The sequence below is a fragment of the Oncorhynchus mykiss genome, chromosome 2 (assembly GCF_057628025.1).
Source record: "Oncorhynchus mykiss isolate SJ-2025 chromosome 2, ASM5762802v1, whole genome shotgun sequence".
In the NCBI taxonomy this organism is placed as follows: Eukaryota; Metazoa; Chordata; class Actinopteri; order Salmoniformes; family Salmonidae; genus Oncorhynchus; species Oncorhynchus mykiss.
In genome coordinates, this window is record NC_143023.1 from 29,524,677 (window position 1) to 29,545,827 (window position 21,151).

Here is a 21,151-nt window from a genome sequence, read left to right on the forward strand (position 1 = left end):
ATTTGCTAATTATTAATGTTGGTGATTTTAATAATACTAGAGAACAGTATTCCTTGGTAATGACTAGAAGACTAAGAGGAACCTGACACTATTTATTCTCATGAGAGGATGAAAATCGAAAGGGAAGATTTAGATTGAAAGCGTTCTACCCCCAGCCTTTTTTCGGCCTGCCAGGTTAGCATGAATGATTTCTGTGGGGAGTTTATAACAGAGTCTAAATGAACAGGGAGTGAAAAGCCACTGATCTATGTTAATGATGTCTTAAGGGTGACAGGAGATTCATATTATCATTAGTTTACTAATAGTGTATTAGCTACTTTTTACACTCAGCTAAACAGGTCCCAGGACTAAACAAAGATAGTCAACCATACTGTTCCAATATTGTACAGTATTGCTTTGCATACAACTTTAAATACTCAGAAATAAGGTGGCAATATGTATTTTAGTTTCCTCTCACGACAATGATTAGATCAATCAGATGTGTTAGTTCAGCCGTATTGTTCAGGCTCCGTATACACAAGGCCACCTGGCCATGTAATCTTATTTATTGTGATCAAAAAGGCTAAACTGATCCTAGATCACAATCCTACTCTGGCACTTTGTGGATACGGGCCCTGGACTGACTGTAACAACAGAGGCCCTGCACGACCAGAATCAGCCACCCTGGTCTTGTCTATTGTATACAATGAGAGAGGATTGTCTCTTCAAGCTGAACACTGTCTCAGGGGAGGGCAACTTTTCTTCTACTGTCTCCTTTACCACTAACCAATGTACAGAATTCCTGAATATCCAATGTGATTATATTCACGTTTACTTTGAGTCTGACCCTGAGTAGATTGGTTTAACCTTGGTTTACCCCATTTTTACACACACATGCACTACCTTTTAGTTATTTAGCAGACGCTCTTATTCAGAACAATTTATAGGAGAAATTAGGATTAATTGTCTTGCTCAAGGGCACGACGACAGATTTTCACCTATTCGAACCAGCAACCTTTCAGTTACTGGCCCAACGCTCTTAACCCCTAGTCTACCTGCCGCCCCAACATTCACACACACGCATGCACTGACGAACACACACAGACACAAATAAACACACTTAAAGTCTGTTTATTATCTATATCTACTGTATGTTTATTTATATATGTATCTATATATTTACAATGGGAAAACCTTGTTATGAACACATCAGTGTTCTCCAAGCTTATCGCTACAGTGCAGAAGTTACCACTGCGCCATATTGGCTGAGGAGCCCTGTGAAAGATGGCAGTGTTTTCTTTATAGATGAATGCACTTCGATTTACTGTAAGGCAAGGCAGTGAACAGAGTATTTGCTTTGGCAAGATCCAAAGTTTTTCTGTACATTTTTTCTGTTGCTGTGTAAATTCTTACAAGAAACATTATTTCTACATGAGCTCTCACTGTTATTGCAGTCAAACTAACTCGTAACACTGTAATTGTTCTGCATGAAAATAGTTTTTTAATCAACTCTATGAAACAGACTTGTGTTGTCTGGTAAACACAGTGAAGCACATAAATAATAGTTTGATTCTCGTTCTAAACAGTGAGAGGATAACAAAGAAGAAAGCACTGTATAATTATATTAATACAGGACATGTTTTTTCTGTCACTAGCTCTGAATAGCAGGAGGAATTTGAAGAGAAAAGCACCATCATCTGTACATTAGTTCAGTTGCATATTTTTTTTCACACTATTTGTCATTAAATGCTATTTTCTGGTTGGAGGCTTTTCACATTTATTTTTGGGAGAGAAACATTTGGTGGAATTGATGTATAATCTCTGTCACGCCCTGACCTTAGAGAGCCTTTTTATTTCTCTTTTTGGTTAGGTCGGGGTGTGATTTGGGTGGGCATTCTAGTTTTTCTATTTCTTTGTTGGCCGGGTATGGTTCCCAATCAGAGGCAGCTGTCTATTGTTGTCTCTGATTGGGGATCATACTTAGGCAGCCTTGTTTCCCACCTCGTTTATCTTTTGTTTTTTTGGTGTTCATCTAAAGAAAGATGTACGCTTACCATGCTGCGCCTTGGTCCGATCCTTCAAACAACGATCTTCTGTTATGTCCGTTGTTTGAAGGATCGGACCAAGGCGCAGCATGGTAAGCGTACATCTTTCTTTATTTAGATAAAAACAACAAAAGATAAACGAACGTAACGTTCTGCAGGCTACACAGTAACTGCACAAAAACAAGATCCCACAACTGAAGGTGGGAAAAAGGGCTGCCTAAGTATGATCCCCAATCAGAGACAATGAACCATACTAGGCCAACAAAGAAATAGAAACAGATTTGCCCACCCAAGTCACAGGGCGTGACAATCTCTCTCTCTCTCTCTTTGAATTTCCTCACGTAAGGAAAGGGGGATACCTAGGTTGGGTTAAAGGCAGAAGACACATTTCAGTTGAAGGTGTTCAGTTGTTCAACTGGTAGTGGCACCCCTTCAGCTGATGTTAAATAGGAGCATTACGTACTCTCATGTCAGTGCCCTATCATCAAATAAGCATTTAAATGTTTTAACAGACTGGTTCTTGTGTAAAAAAAACAACAACTTTAGAACATTTTATTAAACTGGAAAATGGACTAAATTCTTTCATCATGGGTGGTTGATTATTGTAAAGATTCACAGGGAATGATATGTACATGTTTGCACATGTCTGTGTACATTTCTGCGTGTTTGTGAGTGTCTGTGTGTGAGAGAGTGTGCTTCAACATTAGAGTATGTCTCTGTCTCTTTCTCCATCCCCCTTCCTCCTTCAGTTGACATTGATGCCCTCGTCCAGCTGGTCTGAGCGGGCAATAAGTGTGTTGAGCATCATCTGCACATGCTCCGCCCTCATCTTGCTGATCTCCAGGACCTCCTCATGGTTCACCTTCTCCTCACGGCTGTAGTCCAGGGAGACCTTCACAATGATAATAAGAATACATTAAGATGCTCCGGTACCATACTCAATAACTAGTCAACAGATGACAGAATAGATACGCGGAGCTGTTCAGAGTGTGTGCAGATAAGGTACATCAAATGATATACAGCAATAAGAGAAGTCAATCAATACCTTGTTGGTGATGAGTGAGAGACCAAAGACCCTCAGGCCACAGTGCTTGGCCACTGTTACCTCTGGGACCGTACTCATGCCTATGGAGAAGAGGAAAGGGGTTGGGGAGTGCAGACGAGGACAGGAGCGGAGGTTGGCAGGTTCATGGGGATGGAAAGCGAGAGGGGTGGGGGGGGCAGAGAGAAAATGGCAAAATATCCAACAGGGTTTGTGGGTGGCACCAGGTCATGGTTGTGTGTTTGTGTGTGTGTAGAGAGGTGGTTATACTATTCAGCATTATTAATAACCCCCTCCGAGCACTTCCCCCTGAACTTTGGTCCCGTTCCCTGAGATTAGGTCCCATTCCCTGAGATTAGGTCCCATTCCCTGAGATTAGGTCCCATTCCCTGAGATTAGGTCCCATTCCATGAGATTAGGTCCCATTCCATGAGATTAGGTCCCATTCCCATGTTAGTATTTAATGGGAGCCCAGCCAGATCTCACATATCATTAAAACCATGCTAAAAACATGGATACAATTTACACAGGCACATACTGTACGAATGCAACGACAAAACAATGTTTACAGGCATAACCAAAAAGCATATGAATTAAAAATACTTATTAAGCCAAAGGTCTCACTCACTCAAACACAGCCTCCACTAAGCTGAAACTCAAGCATGGTAAAGAAAAAACACCACATAAAAAAATATGGATTGGCAGACCTGAATTGGACTCATTAAATAATACACTCACAGGAGTAATAACTCAAAACGTCATCAAAACAAGGAACCAAAGCGGGTTTTCTTTGTCATTGCTTGGCTACAACAACAAGCTCTTAAGGTAACAAGTCGGTAAAATACATGTTCTTAGGGGGAGTGGATCATGAAAGATGTCATTCGTTAGTTCTGCCCACTGTACATTGTAACAGATATTTGTGTTGCATTTTGATCCTGGATCAAATCATCAGACCAATTAGCGTCACAGCATGTTGGTCTATCTGTTGACCTAATCGCTAGGCTAATTAGCATGAGTCGGCTCTGTTAGCAGAGCTAGCACCATCATTTATTAACGAGCCCAGCATGGGTGTTTTTACGAGGGAGGTCCAATTAGAGCAGTGTTAATGAACTAAAAAGGGGAAAAGGAGAGTGAGCAAGCCTCGTCTGTGTTTGTATCGTTGTTAAACCATGTTGTGGCTGGTGGTCACTTGGCTCTCTGACAAAACATCCCCTTCCTGAGTAGATGCTTGATCTTGATACAGCATTTTGAAACACAAGTTGTATTAAATATCTAGCTATTGTTCCTTTAAACTTAAATTGAACCATTTTCTAACATTAACTGTAATTTGTTGCTCAAGTCATAACCAATTCTGGTGATGAAAACCCGTTCGTGGTTGTAGCCCGTAGGCCTGTGTTGTCTCACCCACAGAGTCGCACCCCAAGACCTGCAACATGCGTGCCTCAGCGATGGTCTCGAAGTTGGGCCCGCTCACCATGCAGTACACCCCTTCCCGCACAAAGTTGGTATAGTCCAGCTCATGACTGATATCTAGAGCTAGCTTCCTCAGGTCCTTACTGTAGGCATCTGACATGCAGGGGAACCGGATCCCAAACCTGGAGCAGAGCACAGACAATCACTACTGGCTTATCGATGGGACATATGGAGCAAATACTATTGCAATGTATCTCTCCTAATCTACCAATAATCTGCTACTATTAATAATATGAATAATACTGTAATATAATACAGTATTATGATAGTTTACAGGCAACTGCCAACATAAAGGCAACACCAACATAAAGTGTCTTAATAGGGTTTTGGGCCACCACGAGCCAGAACAGCTTCAATGCACCTTGGCATAGATTCTAAGTGTATGGAACTCTATTGGAGGGACGCGACACCATTCTTCCACGAGAAATTTCATAATTTGGTAATTTGTTGATTGTGGTGGAAACGCTGTCTCAGGCACCGCTCCAGAATCTCCCATAAGTTTTCAATTGGGTTGAGATCTGGTGACTGAGACCGCCATTACATCGTTTTCATGCTCATCAAGCCATTTTGTGCCCGGCGGATGGGGTCTTTGTCATCCTATTGGAGTAGAGCCAAGCTAGCCAAAATAATAGCCTGCCCAGCATTTTTATACATGACCCTAAGCATGATGGGATGTTAATTGCCTAATTAACTCAGGAACCACACCTGGGTGGAAGCACCTGCTTTCAATATATTTTGTATTTCTCATTTGCTCAAGTGTTTCCATTATTTTGGCAGTTACCTGTAGCTCTCTGAGCATTTACACTAAATATACAGTTTATTTGTCATTAATCTACAACCTCCTAGCTGTAAAGGGAAAATATGAATTACAGGTTCCATGTAACCTAGTGAGCTAGATAGATTACTTGAAGAGTATGTATTTCTTCCCCTCTCTCTCCCCGTGCTTCCTCTCTCCGGGATCATTTCAGTTCTCTCACTGACTGCAACTCTCTCTCTTTCCATCTCTCCTCCCACCGTTGTGCTTCAGACTATACTACATTTTTCACTCTCTCTCCTTGACTCTCCCTCCATCACTTCCACTCTCCCCTACCCATTCCCCCCACCCCTCTCTCCGTCCCTCTTCCCTGCCTCTCTCCATCTCTCTGCCTGTATCGTTCATCATTGTAGCTGCACAGTGAGTGATGTGCCCTCCCACACCCCTCTCCCTCTCTCCTTATCCCCCCTCTCTACCACTGTCTCCCCTTTCTTCCCTCAATCTTTCTGTCTCCCTGTCTCTGGTTGTACCGTTCGTCATTGGGGCCGCACAGAGGGTGCTGGCCGGCGAAGCCTGGCAGGTTAATGTGGTCCTTAATGAGCATGATGTCGCCCACTTTGAAGTCCGGACACAGGCCCCCTGAGGCGTTAGTCACAATGAGGGTCTCCACGCCCAAAAGCTTGAAGATCCGCACCGGGAATGTGACCTGGGGGAGAAGAAGAGGGGGATGGAGAGGAGAGAAATGTAGGTGGGGAGAGAGTCAGAGAGAGAAAACAAGAGAATTATATGAGTATAGAGGAGGAGAGGAGAAAGGAGTGGACGAGTGAAGAGGAAAAGGGAGTTGGAGAGAAAGGGAGGGAGAGATAAATATAGAAGAGAGGAAACGACGAGAGAGGTGAAGAGAATGCTACCAACACTTTATTGTACCGTTAAGGGGAAGAGGAGAAATGAGACATAAAATGTTTGTATTATTCTCTCTCTTGGACCATTCTTGGTTATCTCCAGCACCAGTAATACACAAGATGTGCATACAATCTGCTAGAAGCATGCAGCCACGACTTGTAACTGTCACACACACACACTTCTCTTGATATAGAAATACCCAATAGGGTACAGATGTAGGATCTTCATTTGATCACCCTGTTGCAGGAGAACTTTCCTGAAATGTAAAACTTGTAGTGTATTTGAGTGCAGCAATAAACATATGTTCATTTAAGTTTATTCACCAGAGCGCTGTCCAATTTTTGCTCTTTGCATTAATTATAATCCGCATAAGAATTCACATTTCCTGTTGCTGCAGCATTATTTTCCTGCTGTAGAAAACTGACTCAAATTAAGATCCTACACTTGTAAGTCCGACCACTGACAGACACATACACACGGCACCACTAGTGCAACATCCATAAACATGGTTTGCGTGTGTGGGCGCGTGTGTGGGGTGTACAGTGACTCATGAAAATTCACATTTCTGTCAGTTTGCAAGCTAGGATTGGCAATTGGTGAATATATTTCAATGCCAGATCACCTTTCTAGCCTCCCTCCCTCCTTTCCTCCATGTCTTTCCTTGCCTCACCTGCATGTATATTTGTGTGTGGCATAGGAGAAGTTATTTTTTTGATGTGTATACCTGTTTATGCATGCTTATCTTAATTAAACATGCATGCCAATAAGGCTCATCATGCTCCAATAACAGCCACTACACAATACAGAACTATCACCAAGGCTAACTCCAGCTGCATGCTAGCAGTTTGTATGAAAGGCACCACTCACAGAGGGAGAGGAGATCAGGGAGGGCTAACGAAGCAAGCCAGCTAATTAACCTTGCCATGCATCTCCTACCGACACACTGAGATGAGAGAGATAACAGCTCACACCCTGATTGCATATCAGGGGGAGGGAGGGAGAGAGAGAGCGCTTGTGTGAGTGCAATTCAACAAAGCAAAACCATATTGCTTTTCTGCTATGTACCAGGCACTTGATGTCAAAACCCATGGAACAAAGTGTATCATAAAATAAAGTGTATGAAAAGGGAGATATAAAATTGGTAACAAACTAGTAGCATCACTACGCCTTCCAGATATTTACTGAGTTCTCACTGCAACACCTCTGTATTTGTTTTGTCTTTACGTAAACTCTTGTGAGAGTGGTGCGATGTTGGTGTCGGAGGTGTCAGATACAATGACTCATGGATGTGTCCCTGGGCTGATGGAGTGTATGGACACCCTGGTGTCCCTGTCACACATACTGGACTGCTGTCCGATAATGTTGGGAAAGAAAGTGAGCAGAACAGGGAAGACATGGAGAGGGTGTGTGGAGATGAGAGTAGAGAGTGTGAGATTGTGTGGTGGTGGTGGTGGGGGAAAGAGAAATTAAGAAAGAGAGAGAGAAAAGAAGGGAGAGAATAAGAGAAAGAGACAGGGAGAAAGACAAAGAGAGTGGGCAGATGGCAGGTTGAAACCACAGCTGTATCGGTTGCATGTGCTGGGGTAAATTTAGCAGAAATCGCTTTGTCGCCTTGTCTGGTGTGCTGAGCCATAGGAAAGAGGTCCAACATCCACTGTAATCACACCTGTTCTTCTGTAACACCTTACACGTTTTGCTGCATGTTCAGTCAGCCCTCAAGATAGGAAACCTCATATAAATGATTCATTTATTATATCTGTGTCGATATTGTACATGAGTTTCTAGTAGATAGACCATATGGTTCAAGAGAAAATAGCTGATTGAGTGAAAAAAGCATCTAATCAACTATGGTATTATTTTCTAGTTAACTCTGCAACTATATACTTTTTTTCACAACTGCAACCAGCTTGACAACAAATACATATCGACATAATAAAATAAATAAACGTTTGTAAAAACATTTTAAAATTATATTTCATGCTAGAACCCTCTTATAGCAACTTACAGTAATACATTTTCATACTGGTCCCCCATGGGAATCGAACCCACAACCCATGCTTTACCAACTGAGCCACACACATAATGTTTTACAGATTTGTCCTTCAATTGTTTTTAAATTGTAAAATCATATTATGTGACAAGGCCAGACCAGAGATTGTTAGACACCTGTGATAATCTGAAGTACCCAAACGTGCCACTAGATGTCATGTGACAGATTACATAAAATCCTTAAAAGAGACCAAATTCTGGTCGTTTAATAGTAAACTTCTAAAGTTTCCAGTAATATACCGTCCCTTTGCAACCCTAACCGTGACAGTGCTCACATATGGGCTGCATCTCAGCAGTGTAAAGTTACTTCCTCTCCTTTGGGTCCTATCCAACATCTACTCTGATCTGAAGAGAATTGACAGGTGAAAACAATATTGTGGAGGTCAGAATTGAGAAACAGCCCATAGGAGATAAGACATTGATCTAGAGGGCAGCATTTGGTCTGTTGTTCTCTATGTCTCCCTATAAACTGTCACCAAAGCCCAATGGTAAGGCTGTAACCTTGTGGTGTAAGATACTTCTGTATGTCCAATGGTGAGGCTGTAACCTTGCGGTGTAAGATACTTCTTCTGTATGTCCAATGGTGAGGCTGTAACCTTGCGGTGTAAGATACTTCTTCTGTATGTCCAATGGTGAGGCTGCAACCTTGTGGTGTAAGATACTTCTGTATGTCCAATGGCGAGGCTGCAACCTAAGCCCTCCACTGTGGTCACAGTCAATGAGAACATGATGACGTGTTTACTGCCTAGCACCTGGGAGGTAGAAATGCTACTTTGATATCTCATCATAATTACACATCTTTAGACTGTCTCCTGCTGTTCTCATAGACTGTTATACAATATGTCTATACTTTCGCCGTCCAATGCAATCTAGGTCAATAGGAACCCATTATTGTCTGGACTGGTCAGAATCAAAGGATGAGAATGAGCAATGTGGTATTTACTAGTGCTATTGATTGACATGTACAATGTGGTGACCCTAAGTGAAAGCCCAAAAAGCCTGTACTTCACTTATGTGCCGGTGTCCGGCAGCCATGAATTTCCTTCGCCACTCCAGACAACAGAAGATTCTTTAGCCATTTACCAAGGGCCTAGAGGGTCTAGAGAGGGTTGCATTTATGCTGCCTTAACCAAAACAGTGGAAGGAAAGGACTCATTTAACTCTGGAGTGACATCATAAATATGCAGTGCTACAGCTGATTGACTGGTTGATTCAGGCTGTAAGTCTCGACCAAGCAAAAACCTACATACAGAAAGTTGCTGCTTTGAAATACTTTTATATACAAATAAGACAAGCGTCGCAACACAGGTGAACAGGTGCTGGTACATACCTCTCATCCACTCAACATTTGGCCCAATATCCTTACAAGCTGTTTGAGAAAATGGCTTCATTTCATTGACATTTTGTTCAAATTCACACCAAATGACCCAACAATGACCTCATTGCTGCCAGGGACATTTTTAAGAAACAGGGCCCAGATCAGTGGTGACCCTGTCCTAAACTTTGTTTGTTAAAATATACAGCCTTGTGCAGAGTCAGCAGTTCCCAGGCTGGTTTCAGCAATCGTCTTCCTGCCTCCCATTTTCCTGATTGTGACAGATAAAGTTAATGGGCCAAGGCCGGAGATGCCAGCCCCTCTCTGTTATACAAATAGGAGGAGTTCTCCTTCAGTTAACATGACCTTGTTGAGCCACAATGGAGAGTTTTTCGCATAGCGTTCCAAAGGAAAGGACCCATTTCGTTTCACTATTTTCCTTCTTTATGATGGCTAATATAAGCACACACTGGTGATGAATATTTCAAAACATCTGGTATCGCCGTAGTGGGAATGTGTAAGGGTTATAGATGAGCAGGGACTGGGTTGAATCCATGGAGGCTAGGAATATTGATGGTTAAAATAATCTGATGTGATGTTTCCCTGATCTCAAAGGAAAGGGCAGAGCAGCAAGGTGAAAGAGTAGAAAGACTAGTAGTGTAAAGCAAATGTCTTAATGTTGGATGTTTAAAATAGGGCCTATACCTTATTAATATAGATATAGTCTTCGTCATGGTACTGGGAGTCTCTAAATGTATGGAGTCCTTCGTATCTCAGTTTGTAGCTCAGTTGATAAAGCATGAATGTTGTAATGTCAAGGTAGTGGGTTTGATTCCTGGGACCACCCATATATGTAAAATGTACCCCCACATGACTGTAAGTCATTTTGAATCGAAGCATCTACTAAATGGCATATATTATTACCTGTTCATCGGTCAGATACTGTATTTGGACTTACCTTACAGAGTGAATAGCCCTCGTAGAGATGGAATCTGCCTTGCATGAAGACGCAGGATTTGCCTTTCAGAATACCGAACACCAGACACCCCTCATGACCCGGGACTGTGAAGGACACAAGCATATTCTGTCATGGACGGTTAGTGATACAGCATGTCTCATGTAGGGTTAGAAAATAAAAACTGTGAATTGATGTTTTATTCATGTTTAATTTCACAGAAGTTGTCCGATTTGTGTTGTTCATACTCCAAACATGAGAGAATCCTATAGAAATAAAATACTACTGCTGTAATGAAAAACTCTCTGCATGTACATACAGTTAAAGTCGAAAGTTTACATACACCTTAGCCAAATACATTTAAACTCAGTTTTTCACAATTCCTGATATTTAATCCTAGTAAAAATTCCCATGTCTTAGGTCCGTTAGGATCACCACTTTATTTTAAGAATGTGAAATGTTAAAATAATAGTAAATAGAATGATTTATTTCAGCTTTTATTCTTTCATTGCATTCCCAGTGGGTCAGAAGTTAACATACACTCAATTCGTATTTGGTAGCATTGCCTTTAAATTGGGTCAAACGTTTTGGGTAGCCTTCCACAAGCTTCCCACAATAAGTAGGGTGAATTTTGGCCCATTTCTCCTGACAGACCTGGTGTAACTGAGTCAGGTTTGTAGGCCTCCTTGCTCGCACACACTTTTTCAGTTCTGCCCACAAATGTTCTATAGGATTGAGATCAGGGCTTTGTGATGGCCACTCTAATACCTTGACTTTGTTGTCCTTAAGCGATTTTGCCAGAACTTTGTAAGTATGCTTGGGGTCATTGTCTATTTGGAAGAAACATTTGCGACCAAACTTTAACTTCCTGACTGATGTCTTGAGATGTTGCTTCAATATATCCACATAATTTTCCTACCTCATGATGGCATCTATTTTGTGAAGTGCACCAGTCCCTCCTGCAGCAAAGCACCCCCACAACATGATGCTGCCACCCCCGTGCTTCATGGTTGGGATGGGGTTGTTCAGCTTGCAAGACTCCCCCTTTTTCCTCCAAAAATAACGATGTTCATTATGGCCAAACAGTTCTATTTTTGTTTCATCAGACCAGAGGACATTTCTCCAAAAAGTACGATCTTTGTCCCCATGTGCAGTTGCAAACCGTAGTCTGGCTTTTTTATGGTGGTTTTGGAGCAGCGGCTTCTTCCTTGCTGAGCAGCCTTTCAGGTTATGTCGATATAGGACTCATTTTACTGTGTATATAGATACAAGGTTCTTTGCTGTTGTCTGGGATTGATTTGCACTTTTCGCACCAAGGTACGTTCATCTCTAGGAGACAGAACGCGTCCTTCCTGAGCGGTATGACGGTTGTGTGGTCCCATGGTGTTTATGCTTGCGTACTATTGTTTGTACAGATGAATGTGGTACCTTCAGGCATTTGGAAATTGCTCCCAAGGATGAACCAGACTTGTGGAGGTCTACAATTTTTGTTCTGAGGTCTTGGCTGATTTCTTTTGATTTTCCAATGATGTCAAGCAAAGAGGCACTGCGTTTGAAGGTAGGCCTTGAAATACATCCACAGGTACACCTCCAATTGACTGAAATTATGTCAATTAGCCTATCAGAAGCTTCTAAAGCCATGACATAATTTTCTGGAATTGTCCAAGCTATTTAAAGGCACAGTCAACATAGTGTTCTGACCCACTGGAATTGTGATACAGTGAATTATAAGTGAAATAACCTGTCTGTAAACAAATGTTGGACAAATTACTTGTGTCATGCACAAAGTAGACATCCTAACCGACTTGCCAAAGCTATAATTTGTTAACAAGAAATGTATGGAGTGGTTGAAAAATGAGTTTTAATGACTCCAACCTAAGTGTATGTAAACTTCCGACTTCAACTGTACATACAATGGGACCACATAATTCACCCAATTTATTGTGGGAAGCTTGTTGAAGGCTACCCAAAACGTTTGACCCAAGTTAAACAATGTAAAGGCAATGCTACCAAATACTAATGTAGTGTATGTAAACTTCTGCTCTAATTATGTTGGTAATAAGTTTAAAAAAGAAATATGGCACCCCGGGTTTTGTGATATATGGCCATTATACCACGGCTAAGGGCTGTCTCCAGGCACTCAGCAATGTGTCGTGCCTAAGAACAGCCCTTTACCGGGGTATATTGGCCATATACCACACCCCCCCATGCCTTATTGCTTAAAAATACCACAGCTTTCAGACAATCAGCATCCATGGCTCAAACCACCCGGTTTATAATCTGACATAGACTATAGAAAGTGCATTCGGAAAGAATTCAGAACCCTTGACTTTTTCAAGATTTCGTTACGTTACAGCCTTATTCTAAAATGTATTCAATTGTTTTTTTCCCCCTCATCACTCAACACACAATACCCCATAATAACAAATCAAAAACAGATTTATACATTTTTGCAAATGTATTACAAATAAAACTTAAATATCACATTTACATAAGTAGTATGACCCTTCACTCAGTACTTTGTTGAAGCACCTTTGGCAGTAATTACAGCCTCAAGTCTTCTTGGGTATGACGCTACAAGCTTGACACATCTATATTTGGGAGGTTCTCCCATTCTTCTCTGCAGATCCTGTCAAGCTTGGATGGGGAGCGTCGCTGCACAGCTATTTTCAGGTCTCTCCAGAGATGTTCTATCGGGTTCAAGTCCGGGTTCTGGCTGGGCCACTCAAGGACATTCAGAGACTTGTCCTGAAGCCACTCCTGCATTGTCTTGGCTGTGTTCTTAGGGTCATTGTCCTGTTTGAAGGTGAACTTTCACCCCCAGTTTAAGGTCCTGAGCTCTCTGGTGCAGGATCTCTCTGTACTTTGCTCCATTCATCTTTCTATCGATCCTGACTAGTCTCCCAGTCCCCACCGCTGAAAAACATCCCTGCAGCATGATGCTGCCACCACGGTGCTTCACCGTAGGGATGGTGCCAGGTTTCCTCCAGACATGACGCTTGGCATTCAGTCCAAAGAGTTCAATCTTGGTTTCACCAGACTAGAGAATCTTGTTTCTCATGGTCTGAGAGTCCTTTAGGTGCCTTTTGGCAAACTCCAAGCGGGCTGTCATGTGCCTTTTAGTGAGGAGTGGCTTCCGTCTGGCCACCTTCCTAATCAAGGCCCTTCTCCCCCGATTGCTCAGTTTGGCCAGGCAGCCAGCTCTAGGAAGAGTCTTGATGAAGGCCACTGTGTTCTTGGGGACCTTCAATGCTGCAAACATTTTTTGGTGCCCTTCCCCAGATCTGTGCCTCGACACAGTCCTGCCTCTGAGCTCTACGGGCAATTCCTTCAACCTCATGGCTTGGTTTTTGCTCTGACATGCACTGTCAACTGTGGGACCTTATATAGACAGGTGTGGGCCTTTCCAAATCATGTCCAATCAATTGAATTTACCACAGGTCGACTCCAATCAAGTTGTAGAAACATCTCAAGGATGATCAATGGAATCTCATAGCAAAACATCTGAGTACTTATGTAAATAAGGTATCTGTTTTTTATTTTGAATAAATTTGCAAAAATGTCTAAAAAACAGTTTTTGCTTTGTCATTATGGGGAATTGTGTGTAGATTGATGAGGAAAACATTTTATTTAATTACATTTAGAATAAGGCCTTAATGTCACAAAATGTGGAAAAAGTCAAGGGTTCTGAATACTTTCCGAATGCACTGTAGTACTCAGGACAGCATGCAGTGTAGGAACAGTATCTGTGCTATTGAAATAAAAGTGTTAGTCATCCGCTGTCAAATGTCAACTGTAATTGTCTGTTTAGTACCCTTCTTTATAGTGGGGATGATGGCTGAGACGGCAGCAGAGTTGTGTTCGGTGGTGTGGAGATTATGTTAATTTGACCCTGAGTTTTGTCAGAGGCGATTTGTTGAAAAGTGCTGCGTAATGAGATAGGACCTGAATGATTACAACACTGTTTAGAGAAGTGACTTTCTTCTCCTCCGTCAGAGGTTGACGGTTGGCAGAGGGAAGTTTAGGGGGGAGGATGGTGTCAGTTATTACTCTGTCCATTGAAGTTACTTCAGAATCCATTCCATTGCTGCATTAACTTGTTTTATGTCACTTTATAAAGACTTGGTGTGAGTGACCAAGCAAATAATGTATTTCTAAGGATGCACTATCGTATTGGTTATCTAAGGATGCACTATCGTATTGGTTATCTAAGGATGCACTATCGTATTGGTTATCTAAGGATGCACTATCGTATTGGTTATCTAAGGATGCACTATCGTATTGGTTATCTAAGGATGCATTATCGTATTGGTTATCTAAGGATGCACTATCGTATTGGTTATCTAAGGATGCACTATCGTATTGGTTATCTAAGGATGCACTATCGTATTGGTTATCTAAGGATGCACTATCGTATTGGTTATCAAAGGATGCACAATCGTATTGGTTATCTAAGGATGCACTATCTTATTGGTTATCTAAGGATGCATTATCGTATTGGTTATCTAAGGATGCATTATCGTATTGGTTATCTAAGGATGCACTATCGTATTGGTTATCTAAGCCTTTGTTAGATACTGCTATGTTGTGTGGATTTGATTCAATCTGGCCCTTTGGTTTTACAGGTTATTGGATAGGCAATTTGTTTAGTTTTTGTTTGCTGTTACAGGTTCACACAGCATAGCACCTGTTCACAGGCAAACACCAATATTAGTATTGTCTGAAATCACACTCATTTAGAATGTCTGCCAATCATTTTGCTCTCCATTTAATTTACCTAAAAATGAGAAGTCTAGTGCTGCACTGAACATCGATTAGTGTTTTCAATGGGCTTCTTCTCTCTGACAAGCTTAAATGAACTAGAATATAATTGGGAAGACTGCAACACAAACCAAACCAGAATTGAAGATAATAAAAACAAAAAATGTCAGCTCTGTCTAATGAAGGCAACATTGTCAAATAATGTCATTTCTAGGCTTCTCATTTGTTTATTTATGATGCTATTGTTGTCCAAAAACACAACAAAAGCTGGTTACTAGACAGGAGGCTATGGCTTTTCTGCAAAGACCCACCTTACTCTAATAATAATAGGAAAGTGAACATTTGAGCGCTTATGCAGACATTTTATATTCACCTCCTCATGATGAATATTTAAATATGTCCATGAGATCCTAATAAGAATTCCATGTGGAAGATATTAGGGCCTATTTTTACTCCAGTTATAATATTTTATTCATGGGGCGTAGTTATTCATTCGTGGTTCATTTTCCCGCCAACTGGTTATGATTTGTTTTTCCATGCGACATTTTGACAAAGACACACAGAAATCCCAAATGCATTTCAGCAAGTAAATAATGAACTACTTAGCTGCAATGGTGTGTCAATGGAATCATTGAGGGAAAATGTAAATTCCTCTGCTGTGCAGGCATAATTAAGAGCACTACACAGGTTCACCTGATGTTTGGGAGAATCAGTGAACAAGCTAATTGGGGTGAGGTGATGTTTACAGAGAGGCGTTGCCTATTATATTTGTCAAAGTGTGTGTGTGTTTATGTGTGTGTTGGGGGGCTGGGTAGTATAGATTGACAGTTTATACGTAGCAAACCATTTCTGGTTTCTTCTGAATTCCCAGAATGTTAGTAGGTTTTGCCGGGACATTTTAACAACAGTCATAAGAAGTTTTCATGCTAACATTGGATGTAAACCAAATTAAGACTCCATAGGAACTTGATCTTAACATTGTAGGAACATTCACTGTTTGCTGGGTAGAGACCACAATATACTATCATTAGTCTCATATCAATATTATCATGACACATTATACGTTCGTGACAGCGACGTCATCTCACCTGTGCTGACGGGGAAGTTGGGGATATCTGCGTAAGGGAAGATCTCTTTGTTGGTAACACCATCGGCGAGCAGGCCCAGGCCTGAGCCACACACCACTGCGATCTTAGGCCTGTGTCTCGTCCGGCTCAGAAGCCATTCTGTCGTCTGATTGTAGTCTTCAAAAGAGCAACAGCTAGGAGAGATGACACTCAGGTAATTATTTTTAAATAGACTGCCTGACTACACACCATGTAGAGCAGGGATCGGCAACAGGTGGCCCACGGGCCAAAACCGTCCCGCAAATGTGATTTTGGGGGGATTTAACTTTTTGGTCAAAAAATACTGTAAAATCACCAGGAATTTAGCTAAAAAAAGTGTTTAATTTTGGAAATCTGTTCCCAACCATTCCCACAAATAAAAAAATAGACGTGATCGTGTCTCCATGGTTGCCTACCCCCATGGTTGCCTACCCCCATGGTTGCCTACCCCCATGGTTGCCTACCCCCATGGTTGCCTACCCCCATGGTTGCCTACCCCCATGGTTGCCTACCCCCATGGTTGCCTACCCCTGATGTAGAGACACATGCTTAATTCCAAATGAACTCCTTGTCCCTACCACTCAACATGTAATATGGATATGAAAGGATTTGGTATGAACAATATGGTAATAGTTCCACCATACCTTCTGATAGGCTATGTTTTTTTCCCACCATATTGTCTACACCTTCTTAAACAAGTCCATAGGTGGTAGTGACAAGCTGTCAATTTTGAATTGGGCAGTTAACTGAATTAGTCAATGTTAGGTTAGGTATAGCTCGACTTCTATAATTGGTTAGATAGAAATAAAACACACTTGCAATAGATAAAGGATATACTGACTGTATCCTTCTAGGAACAATATTATTTATCATCAAAAATGATGCAAGGAAGACGAGATAACATATCTACTTAGATCTTTGTTTACAGTGCCTTCAGAAAGTATTCATAACCCTTGACTTAGTCCACATTTTGTTGTGTTACAGCCTGAATTCAAAATGTGTTCAATATATTTCTCACCCATCTGGAATAACACAATACCCCATAATGTTACGTTGGTATAAAGGGATTGGGAGACAGGCGCAGGAATGCGTAATAGGGGTATTTATTTCCCAAATTACAGCGTGCCGTGTAAAGGCACGGGGACGAAGACCAAACAAACACGTCTACAATCACAGGGTAGAAACCCAAACAAAAGAGCGAGGAGTACCTTGAATAAATACACAATCGCACAATGATTATCACACGGGACGAGACCCGTAATCATCTGCACAATATACGTGGGGCAAAAGCCAAAACAACACAGCACAGGTACTCACACGAACCAACGGACATTGGAACAATAATCAACAGGACAATGGTGAACAAAGGACACACTTATGCAGTTACTAATCAAATGGGAATAGGGACCAGGTGTGCGTAATGACAGTTCCGGGGGGATCCATGACACATAACGACATAGTGAAAACATGTTTTAAGAAATGTTTGCACATTTATTGAAAATTACAAACAGAAATATCTCATTTATAGAAGTATTCATACCCCTGAGTAAATACTTTATAGAAGCACATTTAGCAGCAATTACAGCTGTGAGTCTTTCTGGGTAAGTCTCTAAGAGCTTTGAACACCTGGATTGTGCAACATTATTCTTTTCAAAATTAAAATTGGCAGTTGATCATTGCTAGACAACCATTTTCAGGTCTTGCCATAGATTTTTAAGTAGATTTAAGTCAAATCTGTAACTCAGCCACTCAGGAACATTGACTGTCTTCTTCATAAGCAACTCCAGTGTAGATTTGGCCTAGTTACAGATACAACTCCAGTGTAGATTAGGTTATTGTCCTGGTGACGGGTGAATTCATCTCCCAGTGTCTGGTGGAAAGCAAACTGAACCAGGTTTCCCCTCTAGAATTTTGCCTGTGCTTAGCTCCATTCCGTTTCTTTTTTTATCCTGAAAAACTCCCAGTCGTTAACGATTAAAAGCATACCCACAACATGATGCAGCCACCACTATGCTTGACAATATGGAGAATGATACTCAGTAATGTGTTGTATTGGATTTGCCTCAAACATAATACTTTGTATTCAAGACAAAAAGTGAATTGCTTTGATTTTTTTTTTTAAGTATTACTTTAGTGCCTTGTTGCAGACAGGATGCATGTTTTGGAATATTCTTATTGTCTACAGGCATCCTTCTTTTCCCTCTGTCAGTTAGGTTAGTATTGTGGAGTAACTACAATGTTGTTGATCCATCCTCAGTTTTCTCCTATCACAGGCATTAAACTCTGTAACTGTTTTAAAGTCACCATTGGCCTCATGGGGAAATCCCTGAGCAGTTTCCTTCCTCTACGGAAATATGCTTGCATCTGTGTATTGACTGGGTGTATTGATACACCATCCAAAGTGTAATTAATAACTTCACCATGCTCAAAGGGATTTTCAATGTCTGCTTTTTTTATACAAATCTACCAATAGGTGACCTTCTTTGCGAGATATTGGAAAACTTTCCTGGTCTTTGTGGTTGAATCTGTGTTTGAAATTCACTGCTTGACTGAGGGACCTTACAGATACATAATTGTACAGAGATGAGGTAGTCATTCAAAAATCTTAAACACTATTATTGCACACACAGAATGAGTCCATGCAAATTATTATGTGACTTGTTAAGCAAATGTTTACTCCTGAACTTATTTAGGCGTGCCATAACAAAAGGGTTGAATACTTATTGGCTCAAGACATTTCAGCTTTTCATTTTTAATGAATTTGTAAAACTGTCTAAAAACACTATTCCACTTTGACATGGTGGGGTTTTGTGTGTAGACCAGTGACACAAACTCTCAATATATACATATAAAATTAGAAGTGCACACCTCATTACAACGCAACAAATCCGTATAGAGAACAGTTCCATTTTCCTTCATTGTGATCAAACAGGAATAACTTCAACTAATAAATCTGCCGAGGCACAGGAGGAATAACTGAAATAAGTGAGGAGATCTCACTGCTCTTTTGAAATGGGGTGCCTGACCTGAGGAAACATATTCAAAGCAATTGTTCCACAGATTGTCAACCCCTGAGTGGTATTTTACATTACAATTACAATTCAAATCCAATTTAGCCCCTTGTATTCACTGAGTGCACAGTATGTGACCTGACTTGTAAGTTGTTCTGATATAGGCCCCCTCTGAATGTATTAACAAATCAGTGTATTTATTGAAAAGCAAGAATGAATACTATAATACCCTGCTAACCTGCAGTCTATGACTGTCTGTGCCTGTTTATTCCTCTCAGATTCACATTTTTAAATGCTCCTTGGTAAGTCCCTCTAAAAGTCTGTATGACTGCTAGTATGTTTGTTTTAAACAAACACATTAAATGTATGTAACAATTCCATTTTTGTTTCATAATTTATGGGAAACAAATCGAAATGTGTGTATTCACTGTCATCCCTGGATCAAAGTTGTGCTTATGCTAAACCAATCCACTTAACTGGAAATATTGTCTGATGTGTGAAATATGATGAAGAAAATAAAATTTACCATTCTGTACTTCCTTTGGTATGCATGATCCACAAACAGGTCTGTCAGGTGCAGTCTGGTGGAGAGTTTAGAGTTAATCAAAGCTGGCGACGATAGATAGAGTTAAGAGAGATCATGAGGGAGTGAGATAGTGCCACGCAACCTAGTGTGTGGAACCTTTTCATTGGTTGATTTTGAGGTGGGAGATAGCGTGGGGTATATTCTTTGGGATTCCTGGAGAGAAAGAAAACGTGCCGAGTCACATGGAGATGTCTCCCACATCCTCGTGGGATGCAAAGGTCCGATGTGACAAGGGTACATGCAAATAATTACAGGGTTTCCCAATGTTCTTTTACCTAGTTGAAGTCACGTTCGTAGTGAAAGTCAATTTGTTTAACAAATCGGAAATGACCTTACTACAATATTCACTAACAAATATGAAGTAAATATGTCTAACGTGTTTTATATCAGTTTAAGCAATATGACTAATGGGTTGTTTATTACAGCATAGGATTATTAATTGTTGTTATTTGTGAAATGGGGCAAAACCATATTCATTCAGGTGGCCAAAGGTGGGTTGGTGGGGGCATCTCTGGTTAAATGTCTAGTGTCCGTCAGCATATGCCACTATCATCTTAGTCAGCTGTTGTCTGTGACCCTTGACCTTTCATTCTGCTACACCTCCACGTCTTCAGACACATCCGGCTCCCATCCACACATAGCATGGACTTTGAGTGGAGAGAGAGAGGTGTGCATTTAGCACACAACCATTTTTTTGACTAGATAGTGTTGATGCCCTGAGTTCAAGGTAAAAACCAGTCAATGAGTAACATTGGCTTACATAACACTCTTACATGAGGGATACTAAGGAAGTGTACAAATCTACAGCATTCCAAGGTACAGACATTTTCAAAACGTTAAGACGTTTGATTATTGAGTAGAAGGGTATGGGTTCAGCAAAAACTTGTGTATAGTATTTAGTAAATCATTAGTTATAAAGAATGCTAAACAGCTAGTGGCAGGAGTAGGTATTGCAGGTGATTTATATCGATCAGGACGTATCATCTAGAGACATAGAATTAGACAGTTTGCCTTGCTGGGGTATGAAAGGAGTACACTGACATGGTTATTACTGTCATTAACATACCTTTAATATTGCTCCCTGTAAGTTGAGGTCGACTTTAGTACTGTGCCAGATGTGGTCTACGGAGGGGAATTCAGACAGCTGATTATCCTGATGAAAACCCAACAGA

General features: G+C 41.0%; 1 protein-coding gene across 2 annotated transcripts; it reads right to left on the reverse strand.

Moving 5' to 3' along the window:
- Nucleotides 1–1,109: 1,109 nt before the first annotated feature.
- Nucleotides 1,110–20,206, reverse strand: pnp4b (purine nucleoside phosphorylase 4b). 2 transcript variants are annotated; one of them, XM_021558337.3, is made up of 7 exons: nt 19,920–20,206; nt 16,365–16,537; nt 10,519–10,622; nt 5,824–5,999; nt 4,471–4,661; nt 3,070–3,149; nt 1,110–2,916 (listed from the first exon to the last, which is right to left on the reverse strand). In XM_021558337.3, exons 1-7 carry the CDS (start codon nt 19,943–19,945, stop codon nt 2,770–2,772), a joined length of 897 nt encoding a protein of 298 aa, XP_021414012.1. In that variant the 5' UTR covers nt 19,946–20,206; the 3' UTR covers nt 1,110–2,769. The 2 variants fall into 2 exon arrangements, with proteins under 2 accessions (XP_021414012.1, XP_090052200.1); XM_090196074.1 differs by having other exon boundaries at nt 5,824–7,542; nt 19,920–19,998.
- Nucleotides 20,207–21,151: the final 945 nt, after the last annotated feature.